The sequence below is a fragment of the Nyctibius grandis genome, chromosome 1 (assembly GCF_013368605.1).
Source record: "Nyctibius grandis isolate bNycGra1 chromosome 1, bNycGra1.pri, whole genome shotgun sequence".
NCBI classification, from domain to species: domain Eukaryota; kingdom Metazoa; phylum Chordata; class Aves; order Nyctibiiformes; family Nyctibiidae; genus Nyctibius; species Nyctibius grandis.
Genome location: NC_090658.1, coordinates 70,577,216 through 70,591,868, shown reverse-complemented (window position 1 = coordinate 70,591,868; position 14,653 = coordinate 70,577,216). Strand labels below are relative to the sequence as shown.

The 14,653-nt window shown below is 38.8% G+C and overlaps 1 protein-coding gene across 2 annotated transcripts in view; it reads left to right on the top strand.

Annotated features, from left to right (window-relative positions):
• Positions 1-14,653, top strand: part of TRMT11 (tRNA methyltransferase 11 homolog) — a 31,344-nt gene that overhangs the window by 10,321 nt on the left and 6,370 nt on the right. For both annotated transcript variants that reach the window (XM_068405578.1, XM_068405588.1), the window contains exons 7-12: positions 942-1,098; positions 5,194-5,274; positions 5,949-6,113; positions 7,503-7,575; positions 8,298-8,429; positions 13,110-13,230. In XM_068405578.1, the coding sequence (XP_068261679.1) occupies positions 942-1,098; positions 5,194-5,274; positions 5,949-6,113; positions 7,503-7,575; positions 8,298-8,429; positions 13,110-13,230 (729 nt within the window). The remainder of the gene's footprint in view (positions 1-941; positions 1,099-5,193; positions 5,275-5,948; positions 6,114-7,502; positions 7,576-8,297; positions 8,430-13,109; positions 13,231-14,653) is intronic.

The following is a 14,653-nucleotide window of genomic DNA, read 5'->3' as shown; positions in this document are numbered from 1 at the left end:
AAGCACATCTTCCTGAATGACACCAGCCACTGATGGGAATATGTGCTTGCAGTGTCCTGGGTCAAGGGCAGCTGAAAAGAGGGAGAACCACTGCTGAGGTTTTACAGCTATGGTCAGAGGCTGTGCACAGACAAGTTGGAGATCCAAGTGATCTGTTAGCACCTGTGAATATTCTCTGTGCCTATGATTAATGTGAAAGCACCCTGGGTTGTAGCAACGCTGGAAAACATTGCAGCTGTTGTCCCATCTGTGCTGGATTCCTGAAGTGTTTAAAAATGAGTAAACCAACCTGAAAAAAATAGACAAGTATATTTTGTTTACCTACTAAGACTGATGTTGACCAGAGCTGGGGGATAGTGTTGGAAGGGCTTTTGAACGTGTTTTCTTCCAGTCTGCCTTGGCCCTCTTCAACATATTTTGGAAGCCTGATGTAAAAATGTTAGCATTTGGTCTTTGTTTTTCCAGTAAATTCTGATCTGTCAACGCTATCCTAAATTTAGATTTTGAGCATGACAGAAAAGCCAGTGAAGATGAAAACTCTGTGTGACCTTAAGCATGTGCGTGTGTATGTAAATGCACGTGTTAACATGCATTTCTACTCATAATTTTGAAATTCTTTTAACTCTGAATTGATAGGAATCATTTTTCTGATACCTCAAATAACAGCAAAGTTTCACTAATTGTTATTTCTCCAGAATTTTCCCTCTAAATTGTTTGTATATTTTTGACCTCTGTCTTGAAGAATTTATCTAGGTATTGAACCAAGATGTCTGTTGCTTGGAAAGAAGTCTGTCATATTTTCAGAGGGCAGAAAGCAAAGTGATGTGTTATGAAATGAAGAGTTCCCTGTTTGTTGGATGATGTCACTTAAGCAAGTCTCTTATCCTGTCTGCTTATATCTTGCATCTAAGACCTGACAGTGATTTAAAATGTTTCAACAGATTGCGGATGGCCAAAGAGAACTTATTGAATCCTACAGTGTAAAAAAGAGACACTTTATTGGAAATACTAGCATGGATGCCTGCCTGTCTTTCATTATGGCAAACCATGGGAGAGTAAAACCGAATGATGTTGTATATGATCCATTTGTTGGAACAGGTATACTTTTGTTTTCTACTGGTGGGAAAAACTGGGAGATAGTGTTACTGCTCACGCCACACTTTTACCTGGTGCAGAGGCTTCTGGTGCTCAACTGAGATTTGAGATGATACCAAAAGCAAAATGGTGATGATAAAATGAATGTTTTGTTAACTTGAGAGGGATTGGGGGGGGAAGGAGACTAACTTCAGGAGATATAAACAGTTTATTCTACACTTCTGACAAGTCTGTCTTCACTGTATTATTTTATGTAACATGGCTTAAACACCAGTTCATGTGTGTCATGGACTGCTTAAGATCCAAAGTGACTAAGAACTGAAATTTGGCTAGAGCACTCCCTCCAGCCTCTTTCAGAATGTTACAAGGAGCAGTATTTTTGGAGGTGGCTGTGGCATTTAGAGGAGTGCTGAGGGCACTTCTGGGCATATAACACAACATAGCAACAGTTAGGTCATAGCATTCATAGTGATGAGTTCCTTGTACCATCATGTCTTGTCTTCAGGATAATACTGTTCACACCATCTGTTCGCCCCCCAGCTGAACTTTTCTTAATTAAGCCAGGAGGGGGAGCTTTTATTCCACATATTACTGTGTGGCATAGAAGTACTTTTTACCTAAGGGAAACTCAGCTGTTTTGTAGGTGAAATAGAAGATCTATTGTGTCACATTGTGCCATTTAATTGTAAAAGAGTATATTGTGTTAAGCTACTTACAGTAGTTTCTTCAAAAGCATAACAAAGGCTGTGTTTCTGACCTGGATTTTTCTAAACTTTGATCAAGAAGACCACATGTGAGATGCATACAATTAAAATACTTACATTAATGGGAGGGTGAAGAGAATTCACTGCAGAAATCACTGTTAGGGAGAGAGAAGACAACACTACAGGGTCACTTGTAGGACAAATTCTTATTAGCACATGGCTTCTCTGTACCATAGAAAACAGACTAGAGATATAATATTGTCAGAAAAACAAGGCTTCAGTTTTTGTCTTAAATTTTTGTTCATCTACGACCTGATTTTTTGCGTGTATAATAATGTCTTATGAAATTTCCTCCTCCTCCTTGTGCTTGTGTTCCTTGCAGATGGGTAGTACTCTTTGAAAGGCTGAGGAAATTCCTTTACTTAGTCTCTAAGCAGTTTGTTTCATTTCGGTGTCTGTGGTTTTGTCTTTTCACAAAAATCTGCTAAACCTAAATCACAAAAAATTCTCTGAGAGCATCCATTGTCTTGGGAGTGAAAAGTGAAGAAAAAAAGGAAGGGTAAAGTTAGAGGAAGAAAAATCACACTGAAGTGGCGAAGCTATAGAAATTCAAGACAAATGTTAAGTCGTATTTCAGTTCAAAAGTGGAACATATGCAAAATTCTCCCCAAACTGCCTGATGATTTGAATTGCAATTTTTGTGGTTTTGTTGCACTACACAGCTGTAATATACAGGCTTGAGATTAAAGGTACATAGGGACACTGGAGATACTGGGTGGCACGCCATTTGTCAGTAAAGTGTATTTATGACTAAATAACTGAACAGTGGCTTTTGTACCTACTTTTGGTGAGTAAACCCCATGAATTTCAGTAGTCTCTTGAGGTCCTTTAGAGGATTTTCAAGACTGTGAGTGCAACAGTGCCCTGCCACTGGAATTTTGGGAGGTAGCTCAGAGATGAGAGTGATGCAGTGGGTTTGAGCTGGTGGGTTTGGAAAGAACATACATTCAGGATTTGAGGAGTACTTTGAAGAAACTGCAGTTCAGATTTCTTTATTAGTGAACTTTGATACCTGGCTTGGTTTCTTCCTGGTTTTTACTCTGAAAAGGTAAATAGTACTAAATTAGAATGGCCTTGCAAAATGGTGCTTGCTTGTTGGAAACAAACTGATTTTGCTGGATGAGCCAAATCACGAGTCTTACACATTAGTGTAATAGTGGACAATTGGAATTTGTCCTTGGAATGAAAAGTGCTTTTGGCTGGTTTAGGAGACTTGATTCCCCTTTTTTTGTAAAGCAGAATTGGAATGGCCAGGATTGTTTTTGAGTTGTAAAACGTAAGCTGTTTAGATATTCTTTCCTTAGTGTTGGGCAGAAGGAAGCCTGGAGGTTTCTGGAAGAATAAATCAAGTCTTTTGCCTGAATACTTTATAATTCCTCCTAGACCATCTTTTCTGGTTATCTCAGTAAGCTTATTGTTTGTACCTTTGGAAGATGTTTGTCCCTACTTTCCCGTTGCCGATTTGTGATACTGCATAATTGCAAATGACGGGAATTTTTTCTTTGACATCCTGGAGGACAGTGGTATGACAAGACCCTCATCTGTGCTGAAGAGATGGGCGAAGTAGTGTATGATAGAAAGGCATGAAGTTCTGTGCCATCATCATTCTGCTAATAGTCATCAGGGGACACAGTGATTCTCTTATTAACCCTTTGTATACATCTGTTTGATATAGTAGGTCAAAGGGCTGGCCATGTTAGAGTATTTAAGTATTCATGCACCTTCTGTATGAGCACAGTTGACCTAGTACCAGCTGAGATTTATTAAAAGCTGTAAGTTCATGTTTTCCTAACTTTTTTTTTTTCCCTGTGATTAAAAACATTCTTAGATGGGCAAAGTACTTTCTTCTTACTTTTTTTGTAGGACTGGGTGGTATGCCATACTTGGGGTCAGGGCTAGCTAAATTTGTCTTGACCCTCTGGAGGTACTGCCCATCTGTTCTGAGGGATTGCAGCCGAGAAGGGAAATGGGTGACTCCTCTTGGGTGAGTAACCTTGCTTTTCCCTGATCCATTTCACAAGAAAAAGCAGAGGAACTTTTTTTTTTTTTCTTTCTCCCTCACCTTCAGTTTTGGTAGAGTTCATTAGCATTTGATGTAGGAGTTTTCTAGTGCCCTGAGATGGGATCTTTAGTCTGTGTACACAGTGTGTGTTAGGGATTTGTGGGTGCTGAGTTGGTGGCGCAGGGCAATGCAGCCACCTGAGATGCTCCTCTCCACGCTGCTGGTGAATGGGAGAACTGGTGTCACCCGCACAGCCAGCTTGCGTGTTGTTCCCTGTGCTGGTCAACTCTTCGTCCTGCAGCAATCGTCCCCTTTATTTTAGCAGGACTGTTTGTATCCATAGCAGTTGACATCAGTAGTGTAGGGTTCACAGCCTTGTTCTCAGCCACTGTTCTGTTCTAAACCTTTCTGTTAGCTACATACCTCCTTATTAACAACTTGACAACACAGCTCTTTGGTAATCTGCTGTCCATCATTTTTTTCATTTGGAAGCTGTTAAAGACATAATGCCATTTGCTCTTTTCTGTGGGCTATTCAACCATTGCCCAGTTTCCAGGGGAAATCGCACATGCTTTTCTGGTAGGTGTTTGTTTTTTTTTAATTAGGAAAGCAGATCATAACAGTAGTGATTCAAAAAAATTAGTTCTATTGTAGGATGAGTACACTAAGAAATGTACTGACAAAATAGATGGCATACTCACAGAAAAAAATGGATCTATAAATAGCTTTCACACTGCAGAACAATTACAGAAACTTTTTTGATATTGCTGTTTACATGGCAGATACTTAAATTTACAAGGTTCTTGACCATTGCTTCTTACTCAGGGAATGGCCACACTGTACAAGAAGTTTGATTTTAGACACAGTTAAGGAGACTGAGAACAGACAGGGTAGAATTGCCATTTGTTTGGTGATGATTTTTAAAATTGTTTGCTAACAATTTGAAATTCTGCTGCTTGCAAAGTAGAATTAAAAGTGCTGGTTCATGTAATGATTAAAGGATCTTATTGCCTTGAAATACAGAAAACCATAAACAAACTCCTAAGAACAGTCTCCAGAGATAAGGAGCGACATAGAGCATAGCAAGATAAGGAAGATCAAGTATAGCAGCACAAGGGACTTAGTGTTATTATCTCTGATTATAGTTGTGTAGTGATTCTAACTGGTTGGTAGTTTAAATTATTTTTTTCTTCTTTCTTTTTTTTTCTTGGGTCTGGCTTTGGGTCTAGCGTGCTAGTGGTGTAAACTCCTGAAGTTCCTGAGCAAAAAATCCTAACACAGATAACATTTATGACAGCAGTTTATACTTTTCCCTTTTTCTCCCCTTTATAGGTGGCCTTCTAATCTCCTCAGCACACTTTGGAGCATATGTGTGTGGCACTGATATAGATTACAACACAATCCATGGATTAGGTATGTTACATATTTCTAAGCCACTGACATGTTACTCTCTGGAATTTAAGAATACTGATGGTAGCGGATGATACTTAGTGGATTTTAAAGCAGCATTGATCTTCACAGGATTTATTTGGTCATGCTTATTTTTATTGACCAATTTACATGTATCTTAGCTAAGGTATTTTCTTATTTTTTAAGCAGGAAATATTTAATAAGAGGAATAATGAAAACCAAAACGAAGTTCTGAATAATAAGTAGAACAGCTATGTGCTTTCTTAGCCTGTGAGGTAGGAAGTTTCTCATAACCTAACTCAGGAAGTCTAATCCCGTTCGTACTTCTCTGAAAAACTGCAGTGCAAATTATGTCTGACTTATAGGACAAGATTATGACTGATGGATAGCAAGAACATCTTACAAACCAACATTTTTATAAATGTGTTCTGCGACATCCTATGCAGATGGTGCAGCAAAACTTTTCTCATGTATTTTCATTATTCCCTGCTATCGGTGAAGTTTATTGCAAATACTTGTGACAGTGAGTAGAATAAGGCAGGAGATAAACTCTGGTTTTGTGTGTGACATTTAATTATTTTCCTTTAAACTACATGTTAAGAGTACATGAAAGCTTTTCCTATAAAATAGTTTGTTGTTATGGTTTTTTTTCCATTCCATGCCCCACCCCTGCCCAGGCAAGGCAAGCAGAAAGAACCAGAAATGGAGAGGGCCGGATGAAAATATCAGAGCTAATCTTCGACAGTATGGTTTAGAGAAATACTACCTTGATGCACTAGTTTCTGATTCTTCAAGACCAATATGGCGAAAGGGGATGCTGTTCGATGCAATCATTACAGATCGTAAGTTTGTTAATGCTTTTTGTTGCCTAATAACAATGACTAAAAGATCATTGCCTATGTCTATGCCTGTGTACATTGATTTAATGTCTTGATGAATGCTCAGATCTGCAGTTTCCATATTACAAAGTATGAGAGCAGCACTGTGGAAATTGGATCTGCATTTGACATCTCTGCATTTATTTTAAGGATACTTATAGATGTGTAACAAAGGTAGCAATAATACTTTCTTCCATGGAGAGAATATTATGTTCACCAGGAGAAATCAATATGGCTGAAAATCATCCTTTGAAGAAGTGAGGGCATAACTATTGATGTATGGAGAATTCTTATCAGAGTGGTCCATGCTGCTGTTAGGGCTTGATCTGCAGCACACTGGAGTCTGCCATGCAGCTCTGATGGACTTCTGGAGACTTATATTAAGTGCTTAATGGAATGCTTCCAAAGAGAAATTTTAATGCATTTCTGATACACTTAACTACTAGAAGCACCAGTGGTTTAAAAGGATCCCCTACTTTTTTAGAAACCTATGTACTTAACACCATTTATCATGCATGAGAGGGTGTAGAGGCTAACGGAATAAATAAGACACCTTGATACAGCAATTTCTGATCTCTAGTGCTGGCTCTTATGATGACACATTCATATTAATTAGGAATAGGGAGTGTGACTTTTCTTTGTGGGTTGCCTGCTAAGTTTTATTTGGCCTATTTGGCAATAAGACAGTGTAGAATATTAATATGACTTAGAACTGAGTTTGCAAATTGTTTCACAACTTCTGTGTTTACAAATGGTGATATTGGTGGTTCCATGATGCTGAAACAAGTCTCACAAAAATAAATGTGTTAAACATGAAATAAGTATGTTAGGCTATTAGAAATGTGCAAAACTGCATGAGAAAAAGCCATCTCTGGCTCTTCTTATCTGTTTGTGTGAGAATTACCGTTTGTGTAATGCATTGGCAAGAAATTCCAATATATACAATTTCATTTTGAAAAAGGTTAGCTAAGTGCTATAGAGGAGATGTTTGTCAAACAAAAGAGCATGGGATTATTTGTCACATGTTGGAAATGTAAGGCATATCTTTTAATGAACAAAACAGAAAAGCATTGTCCTTTGTAGTGTAGCAAATGTCTGGTAGGCTGCTTAGAGCCTCTTACAGCTGAAGGGCTTTCTTTGAAACAGTTTTAAGATAACCTTTTGGAGCCAAAAACTTTTAATAGATCTTGAAGAAATTACCTTTACCAACTTTTACTTTGTAAAAGGTTTTCTTTTTTTTTCATTTTGAATAAGCCACAGTTTATGCACTGTTGTGTATGTATAATATAATTCTATGTTATTTGGACAAACGGTGAGGTTCTCATCTTTGCATTATGTGTTTGCTTTGTATAGCACCGTATGGTATCAGAGAAGCTACTCGCAGAATGGGTTCTCAAAAGGAAACAGTTAAGTCAGCTGAAAGAAGGTAGGTAAGCTGTCCTGTTTGTTGTAGAATTTAAATGTCTTAATGGAAACCCAGTCACAGTTTTAGAATCTTTATTATTTCTTGGTTGGCTGTTAAAAAAAAAAGGTAGTTAAAGAAGAAAAGCCCTTTTTGTTCTAGTTTTGTTTGCAAAACTAGTATGTCACTTCCTGAAATCCTTTTTGTTTTGTTCTCCCTGCTTATCATTTGCATGTATTCAGATTTCAAATCTTACTTCTCGTTTCTGTGAGCCACTGCTACCTTTTGTTTCCTATTCTCAGAAAGTTCTCTGCAGTCCCTGCAAGCTGCAAAATGAGTCTAAAATGGAATACCTCTATTTAACCTTCTTTCTTGGATTTCCACTGCTCCTTTCTCTTCAGAGACAACACATGGCTTCTCCACTGCCTGGCCTTCCTTGTCTTCTACCTTTTACTCTAAATTGCCCTTAAGAAAGATGCTGTGCAAAATAACTATTCCCAACATGCTTGTGATTCTTGGACTTCCACAAGTACTAAAGATGGTAGTCTCAGGAGCCAGTAGGGGAATTTGGGAAGTCATATTCCTCATAGTAGAAGTTGTACTCCTAGATTGTCCTAGGTAGTTTTGCAAATCTCAGATAGTGCTATTTTGTGATTGGGGTTTGTTTAGTGTTGTGGTTTTTTTTTCATTAAAAATGTAGGTTTTATCTGTGCTTTTGTGTTTACTCTTGTAAATTTTTTGTTTAGCACAGAAAATCACATCTTCGTTTCATCCAGTTATCATCTAAGTGACATCTTTTTTGACCTATTGAAGTTTGCGGCAGAGTATCTGGTGATGGGAGGAAGACTAGTTTACTGGCTGCCGATATACAGGCCTGAGTACGTATTCTTGATTTCTGGTATGTAGTATGTCAGAACGGATGCTACATTCTCACTGTGCTTTCTTTTGGAGCATAGTACAGCTGGAACTTCCATAGTATTAACTCTTAAGAGAAATGCTCAGACTTCATATTTTAAAACTTGATATGAGGGAAATAAGGTTTTTGGGTAGAGATAATTCCTGACTAATACCAAAAAGAAAAAAAGCCTTCACATGTCCTTGCAAATGCCTGTCCAATGGGTTGAGATTTAAGCTTAGAAAATTAGACTTTCAAGGTGCAGACAGATTTCTAAGATAGTAGTAGCAAGGCTCTTATTAATATGTGTTTCTACTAGAGTAGTTGATAGAGGTGCATGACAAGGTCCTGTAAGAGAACATTCTTGGCTCTTTGGGGTTTGGCACTACTAATTTATCTTTCTTCTGAGAAATCAAAAGTCAAGTGACCAAGAGATGGCAGTGAGAGGCAGGAAGCGTAGGGGAGCAGCCCTGTTAAGGACGAGAGAGGCCAGCAGAGACTGCAGGATGCTGTCTGCTCAGTAGTGCAGCCTGGGATTAGAACTGGGTTTAAAAGACATCTGTTTGCGTACCTTACTTCAGCATCTCTTAGATAAGGTTTTGAGGAGGTTTTTTTGTTTTGTTTTGTTTTTTTTCTTCCCCAAAACTTTCATAGTAAAGTGGGGAGTTGATGTACAGTAGCTGTTTCTAAGTATCTTCCAGATGTAGATGGGCTCTGAAGATAGCTTCTACAACGTTGTATGCTTCTATGTACAGTCGAACTATACTGATACATAAAGTGTTTGTTGTCCCTGGTTTCACTGTGGAAATGGCTTGTGACAGCCCTACATTTAATTGTCACATTATGCTGTCTTGAAAATTTGGAAATTAAAAGGAGCCATTTCTTTTACATGCTTCTGTAACAGAAGAGTGCACTTAGTATCTTGCTTTCTTTTTTTAATGATAGAATTGGTATCTTAGGCTTTTTTCTTGTAAGACTATTCACAAACAAAACAGTGAATGCCATTAAGAGTATTATAGTTAATTGTTCAAAATGTCTGTCTTATACATGCTGAACCCTGACAGACTGTGTGTGGTTGTGAATTCTTAGATTTCCATGTCAATAAACTCTGTTTGGAATTACTGAGTTTATTCTGTTTGTCAAGATACCAGAGCTTTTTGTCTGCTCATTGAACATTGGTAAGAGCATTCTTCCTCAGTGCAGCAGTATTAGATAACCATGAACTGCACATTCTGGTTCTACTTTAGTTGCTGTTTTGGAGAGGTCAGGTCTCTCAAGCTCTAGTTGGGTTGCCTCTTAAAAAGTAGATTTGTACATACTACTATGAATTGACTTTATTCACTGAAGGTTGGAATGCTGAATTCACTGTATTAGCACAGAATATTAGTATAGTCACTTTATTTTCAGCTGTAATGATGAACACAGGAACAAACATTAAAGCAAGTATGTGGGGAGAAGATAAGATACTGTCTACTAATATGTTGTGCTATCAAATATCCCTTGGCAACACCTGCCATCAGGTTCATGTGTTATTTGAGATCCGTCTGTATTTCCTTAAATTAAAAACAAAACTGGATTAAAATGGATGTCTGTTAAAACCACTTCTACTATGTTTCTTATTTGATAATGTTCTGAGTATTGTCTGCAAGAATGTACAAATATACGCATTAATGCTAACAGACAAGGCTTTTTAACAAAGTGATAATGATCTCTCCCTCTCCCTCCAAAGTTTATGCTTTCAATCTGACATTGAAATCATTGTTGAGTCTGAATTCTTTTAATTCCTTTGTAGTCAGGCTTTTATATGGTCACTCCAGTCTTCAAAAAAGGCAAGAAGGAAGATCCAGCAAACTACAGACCAGTCAGCCTCCCCTCCATCCCTGGAAAAATGATGGAGCGGCTCATTCTGGAGGTCATCTCTAAGCACATGGAAGAGAAGAAGGTTATCGGGAGTAGTCAGCATGGATTTACCAAGGGGAAATCATGCTTGACTAACCTGATAGCATTCTATGATATCATGACTGAATGGGTAGATGCAGGGAGACCAGTGGATGTAGTCTACCTTGACCTTAGCAAGGCGTTTGACACAGTTTCCCATGACATCCTCGTGAGCAAACTCAGGAAGTGTGAGGTAGAAGAACAGACAGTGAGATGGATTAAGAACTAGCTACACAATAGAGCCCAAAGAGTGGTAATCAATGGTGCCAAGTCCAGCTGGAGACCTGTAACTAGTGGAGTCCCCCAAGGATCAGTGCTGGGTCCAGTGCTGTTCAACATCTTCATCAACGACCTTGATGAAGGGACAGAGTGTCTTCTCAGCAAGTTTGCTGATGATACGAAGCTGGGAGGTTTGGCTGATACACCTGAAGGCTGTGTGGCCATTCAGCGTGATTTGGACAGACTGGAGAGCTGGGCAAAGAGGAACCTAATGAGGTTCAACAAGAATAAGTGCAGAGTCCTGCACCTGGGAAGGAGTAATAAAATGCACCAGTACAGGTTAGGAGGCGATCTGCTAGAGAGCAGCTCCGTGGAGAAGGACCTTGGTGTCCTGGTGGACAACAAGTTATCCATGGGACAGCAGTGTGCCCTTGTGGCCAAGAAGGCCAAAGGGATCCTGGGGTGCATTAAGAAGAGTGTGTCCAGCAGATCGAGGTAGGTCCTCCTCCCCCTCTACTCTACCCTGGTGAGACCTCACCTGGAGTACTGCGTTCAGTTCTGGGCTCCCCAGTTCAAGAGGGACAGAGATCTACTGAAGAGAGTCCAACAGAGGGCTATGAGGATGATTAAGGGACTGGAACACCTGCCTTATGAGGAAAGGTTGAGAGACCTGGGGCTTTTTAGTCTGGAGAAGAGAAGACTTAGAGGGGATCTGATTAATGTGTATAAATATATGAGGGCTGGGTGTCAAGAGGAAAGGCGCAACCTCTTTTCACTTGTGCCCTGCGATAGGACAAGGGGCAATGGATGCAAGCTAGAGCACAGGAAGTTGAACCTCAACATGAGGAGGAACTTCTTTACTGTAAGGGTTACAGAGCACTGGAACAAGCTCCCCAGAGAGGCTGTGGAGTCTCCTTCTCTGGAGACTTTCAAGACCCGTCTGGATGCGTTCCTGTGTAACCTGTCCTAGATTGGTCCTGCTCTGGCAGGGGGGTTGGACTTGATGATCTCCAGAGGTCCCTTCCAACCCCTAACATTCTATGATTCTATGGTTATAAAGAGAAACTTTTAAGATCTTGTGGCAGAGTGCCTACCTTTGTTACAGAGTTCGGTGATACTAGAGACATCAAAAGTCATGTGTAACAGCAAAAACAATTGTGAATTACTTTGATTCTCCTTAGTCAAAAGCATGTTCTGACTTCACCTAGCAGAACTGGTGACTTGTTTTCACACATGAGAAGTGACTGAAATGTTGTTTTGCAATCTGGACGTTTTGGAGCCATTCAAAGAGGTAGTGCTGTTTGGGTTTTTTCCTGTTTACAAGTCTGTATTTGGTATTGTCTTACTTGTTTAACAGCTCACTGTTATCTTTAAGAAATGTCAAGATTTCCATCAGCACCCAGATGGATTCTATTTTGAGTTGTGTTGGATTTGAGTTCTCTTCCTCCCAGAACAATACATTTACTTTGTCAAGTGCATTCAGAAAATCCACCTCTTTACAGGAAAAATATGAAGCTCCTCCTTTGTATCTTTTAAGTTCAAGTGATAGGTGTGAAAGTTGTTTAGTTCTGCTTTTTAATGTCTGACTTCTTCTGTATTCTGTTGTAGTAACTATCACAGAAAAGCTTATTACAAAAACTAAGACTAAATGGCAGATCTCTATTTCAGTATATAGGAATGATAGATGATCTCATATTTATCTTATTGGCTAGGGCAATACTTCTTGCTCTTCTAGTCCCATGCAAAGCTCTTAAATTCTTAAATTCCTCTTTCAGCATTTGGAGAAACAGGAGGATTGAAAGAAATGTAGAGAAAACTGTTTCTATAGAAAATAGTATGCTTATGAGACAGGGGGCTTTTAAAGCACTGTAGCTGCTTGCTTCTATAGACAGGATTTAATTGCAAGCCAGTGTTGCTACCATCCATGTTAAAAGATAATGGATTTTTTTCCTGCCCTTTAGAACAAGTAATTACAATGTGATACATTTGTAACACCAAATTCTGAAGTCCAGGAATGTCACTGTCTAGTAAGAGCTGGTTTAATACAACTTGTAATTGAAGTGTAATGGTCTCCTTTTAGGGAGCCAGAGTTAAGTCTCTTGTTCCTGCAACTTTATGTATGTTGAATGTGGAATACATTTTTAAAATCACAGCTCCTAATTGGATAAGTTGTTACTTCTGACTGGCTGGGATATTTTCTACTTGAAATGATACGGGCAGGCCTGTGTGCATATATTAACATCATGTAAATACATGTAGAAAATGTGTGTGTGGGTGTCTTTGCTCTGAAGTTTTAATTTATTCTACACATTTTATGTCACAAGATGGTTGGAATATATGATGTAAAAACTCTGGAGCACCAATACCTGAATTTCTTTAATCAGATTAAAATGCATAGCAACTTTCTAGTGTAAGCCATTTTGTGAAGAATCTGTATGAGTTTTGTTTCAGATGCAAGTGTTCCAGTTCATGAGCTTACAGCTCTATGAATGTTTATTTCTTTCAGATATACAGAAGAGATCATTCCCCGCCACCCGTGCCTGAAACTTATTAGCAACTGTGAGCAGATGCTTTCCAGCCACACATCAAGGCGCCTGATAACCATGGAAAAGGTGGAAGAATTCAAAGTAAGCTTGAATTCTTGATTATATTGTGTAAAAGAGTAGCTGTTGCGTTCATGAAAAGTTTGGGCTATTCAGCATTTGATCCTTATTTCTGTCACACTGGAGTTTTTTATTATGAGAGTTAGAGCTTTTGTAAAATTGCCACACATTTCTTTAAAATAAATTGGATAGTGATTTAAGGGACCATTCTGGTTTTGGTCTTTTTCTCCTCAGTTTTTGATAAACTTTTCATTCTGAGCAAGCTGCTTAATAGTGTGAAAGAGATCTTTGAACTTACAGTTACTTGTGAAAGTTGCATACGCTATTCTTGGAAAACTGAACTCTGTGAACCCCATCCACAGAGATACCTAGATGCCTAAATTCCCATTGATTCCAAAGTGCAGTTTGGTGCCCAAGTAAATACTAAATGCCTTTGCGGGTCTGGCAGTACAGGTAAACCATATTCAGTTCTGTTACTTTGTTTTTAGAGTGGTACTTTTTTAGCTTTTTGAAATAATATGTAGCTGTGACATAAGTACAGTGAAGCACGTTTTTGTTTTGGGACGTGCTAAGTGCCTCTCCTGAGGCACTGAGACCAGGGAGTATTGCATTCAGATCTCTTTTCTGTTCTTGCTGCTTCTCGCACCTAATGCTGTTAAAAGAGATGCTAGATGAAGGTGAAGCAAATTCTTAATGAAAACACATGCAAGGAGTGAGCAAGTGTTTTTAGTACATTCCTTGTTGGTTGGAAGAGCTATTTTAACTGACAGGTGATACAGTCAGACTGCTGTGTCTGCATGGTGCTTGCACCAATAACACAGCAGGGTTTCAGTACTGCATTGATAATGCTAATGATGACTGAGATTCCCAAGCAACACCTGAATTTTTTTAAAACACTGTATGTGGAGTTCAAAGCCAGAGCTGCCAACTTCACCAGTAGTGAACCGAGAGGATAAATTAGGAAAGATTTTGACATGTGTCTCAAGTGTTCATGGAGGTTTTTTGCAGGAGTTTTATTATTGCCAGTGCTGTAAGATAACATGTTGTGTTTTAAAAAAATGTATCCACTGTTCTGTGAATAGACTTCCATCATTTGTTATTCTTGTTTTGTGCATCACCTGTTCTTCAGTACATGCTTTGGCAGGTTCATGTCTGGAAATGTTTAACTCTGAGCACCTGAGTCTAGTTGGCAGGCTTACTGCTTAGATAAAACCGTGCAGGTGCTTACACTCAGGACTTCAGATGTCTTTTAGATAATTTAAAGATACCATAACCCATGTACTGTTTCTGATGATGCAAAACTTGTCCAAATAACAAAATACGTACTGACTCCTTAGCTAGTGCCTGCTTGGTTTAGGGTCTATGTTGTTTGGTGTCTATTATCTAAGATTTCTCCACCCCAGTGTCCGTTACCTGGGACATGTTTTTTCCTGTCTTTAATATCTTG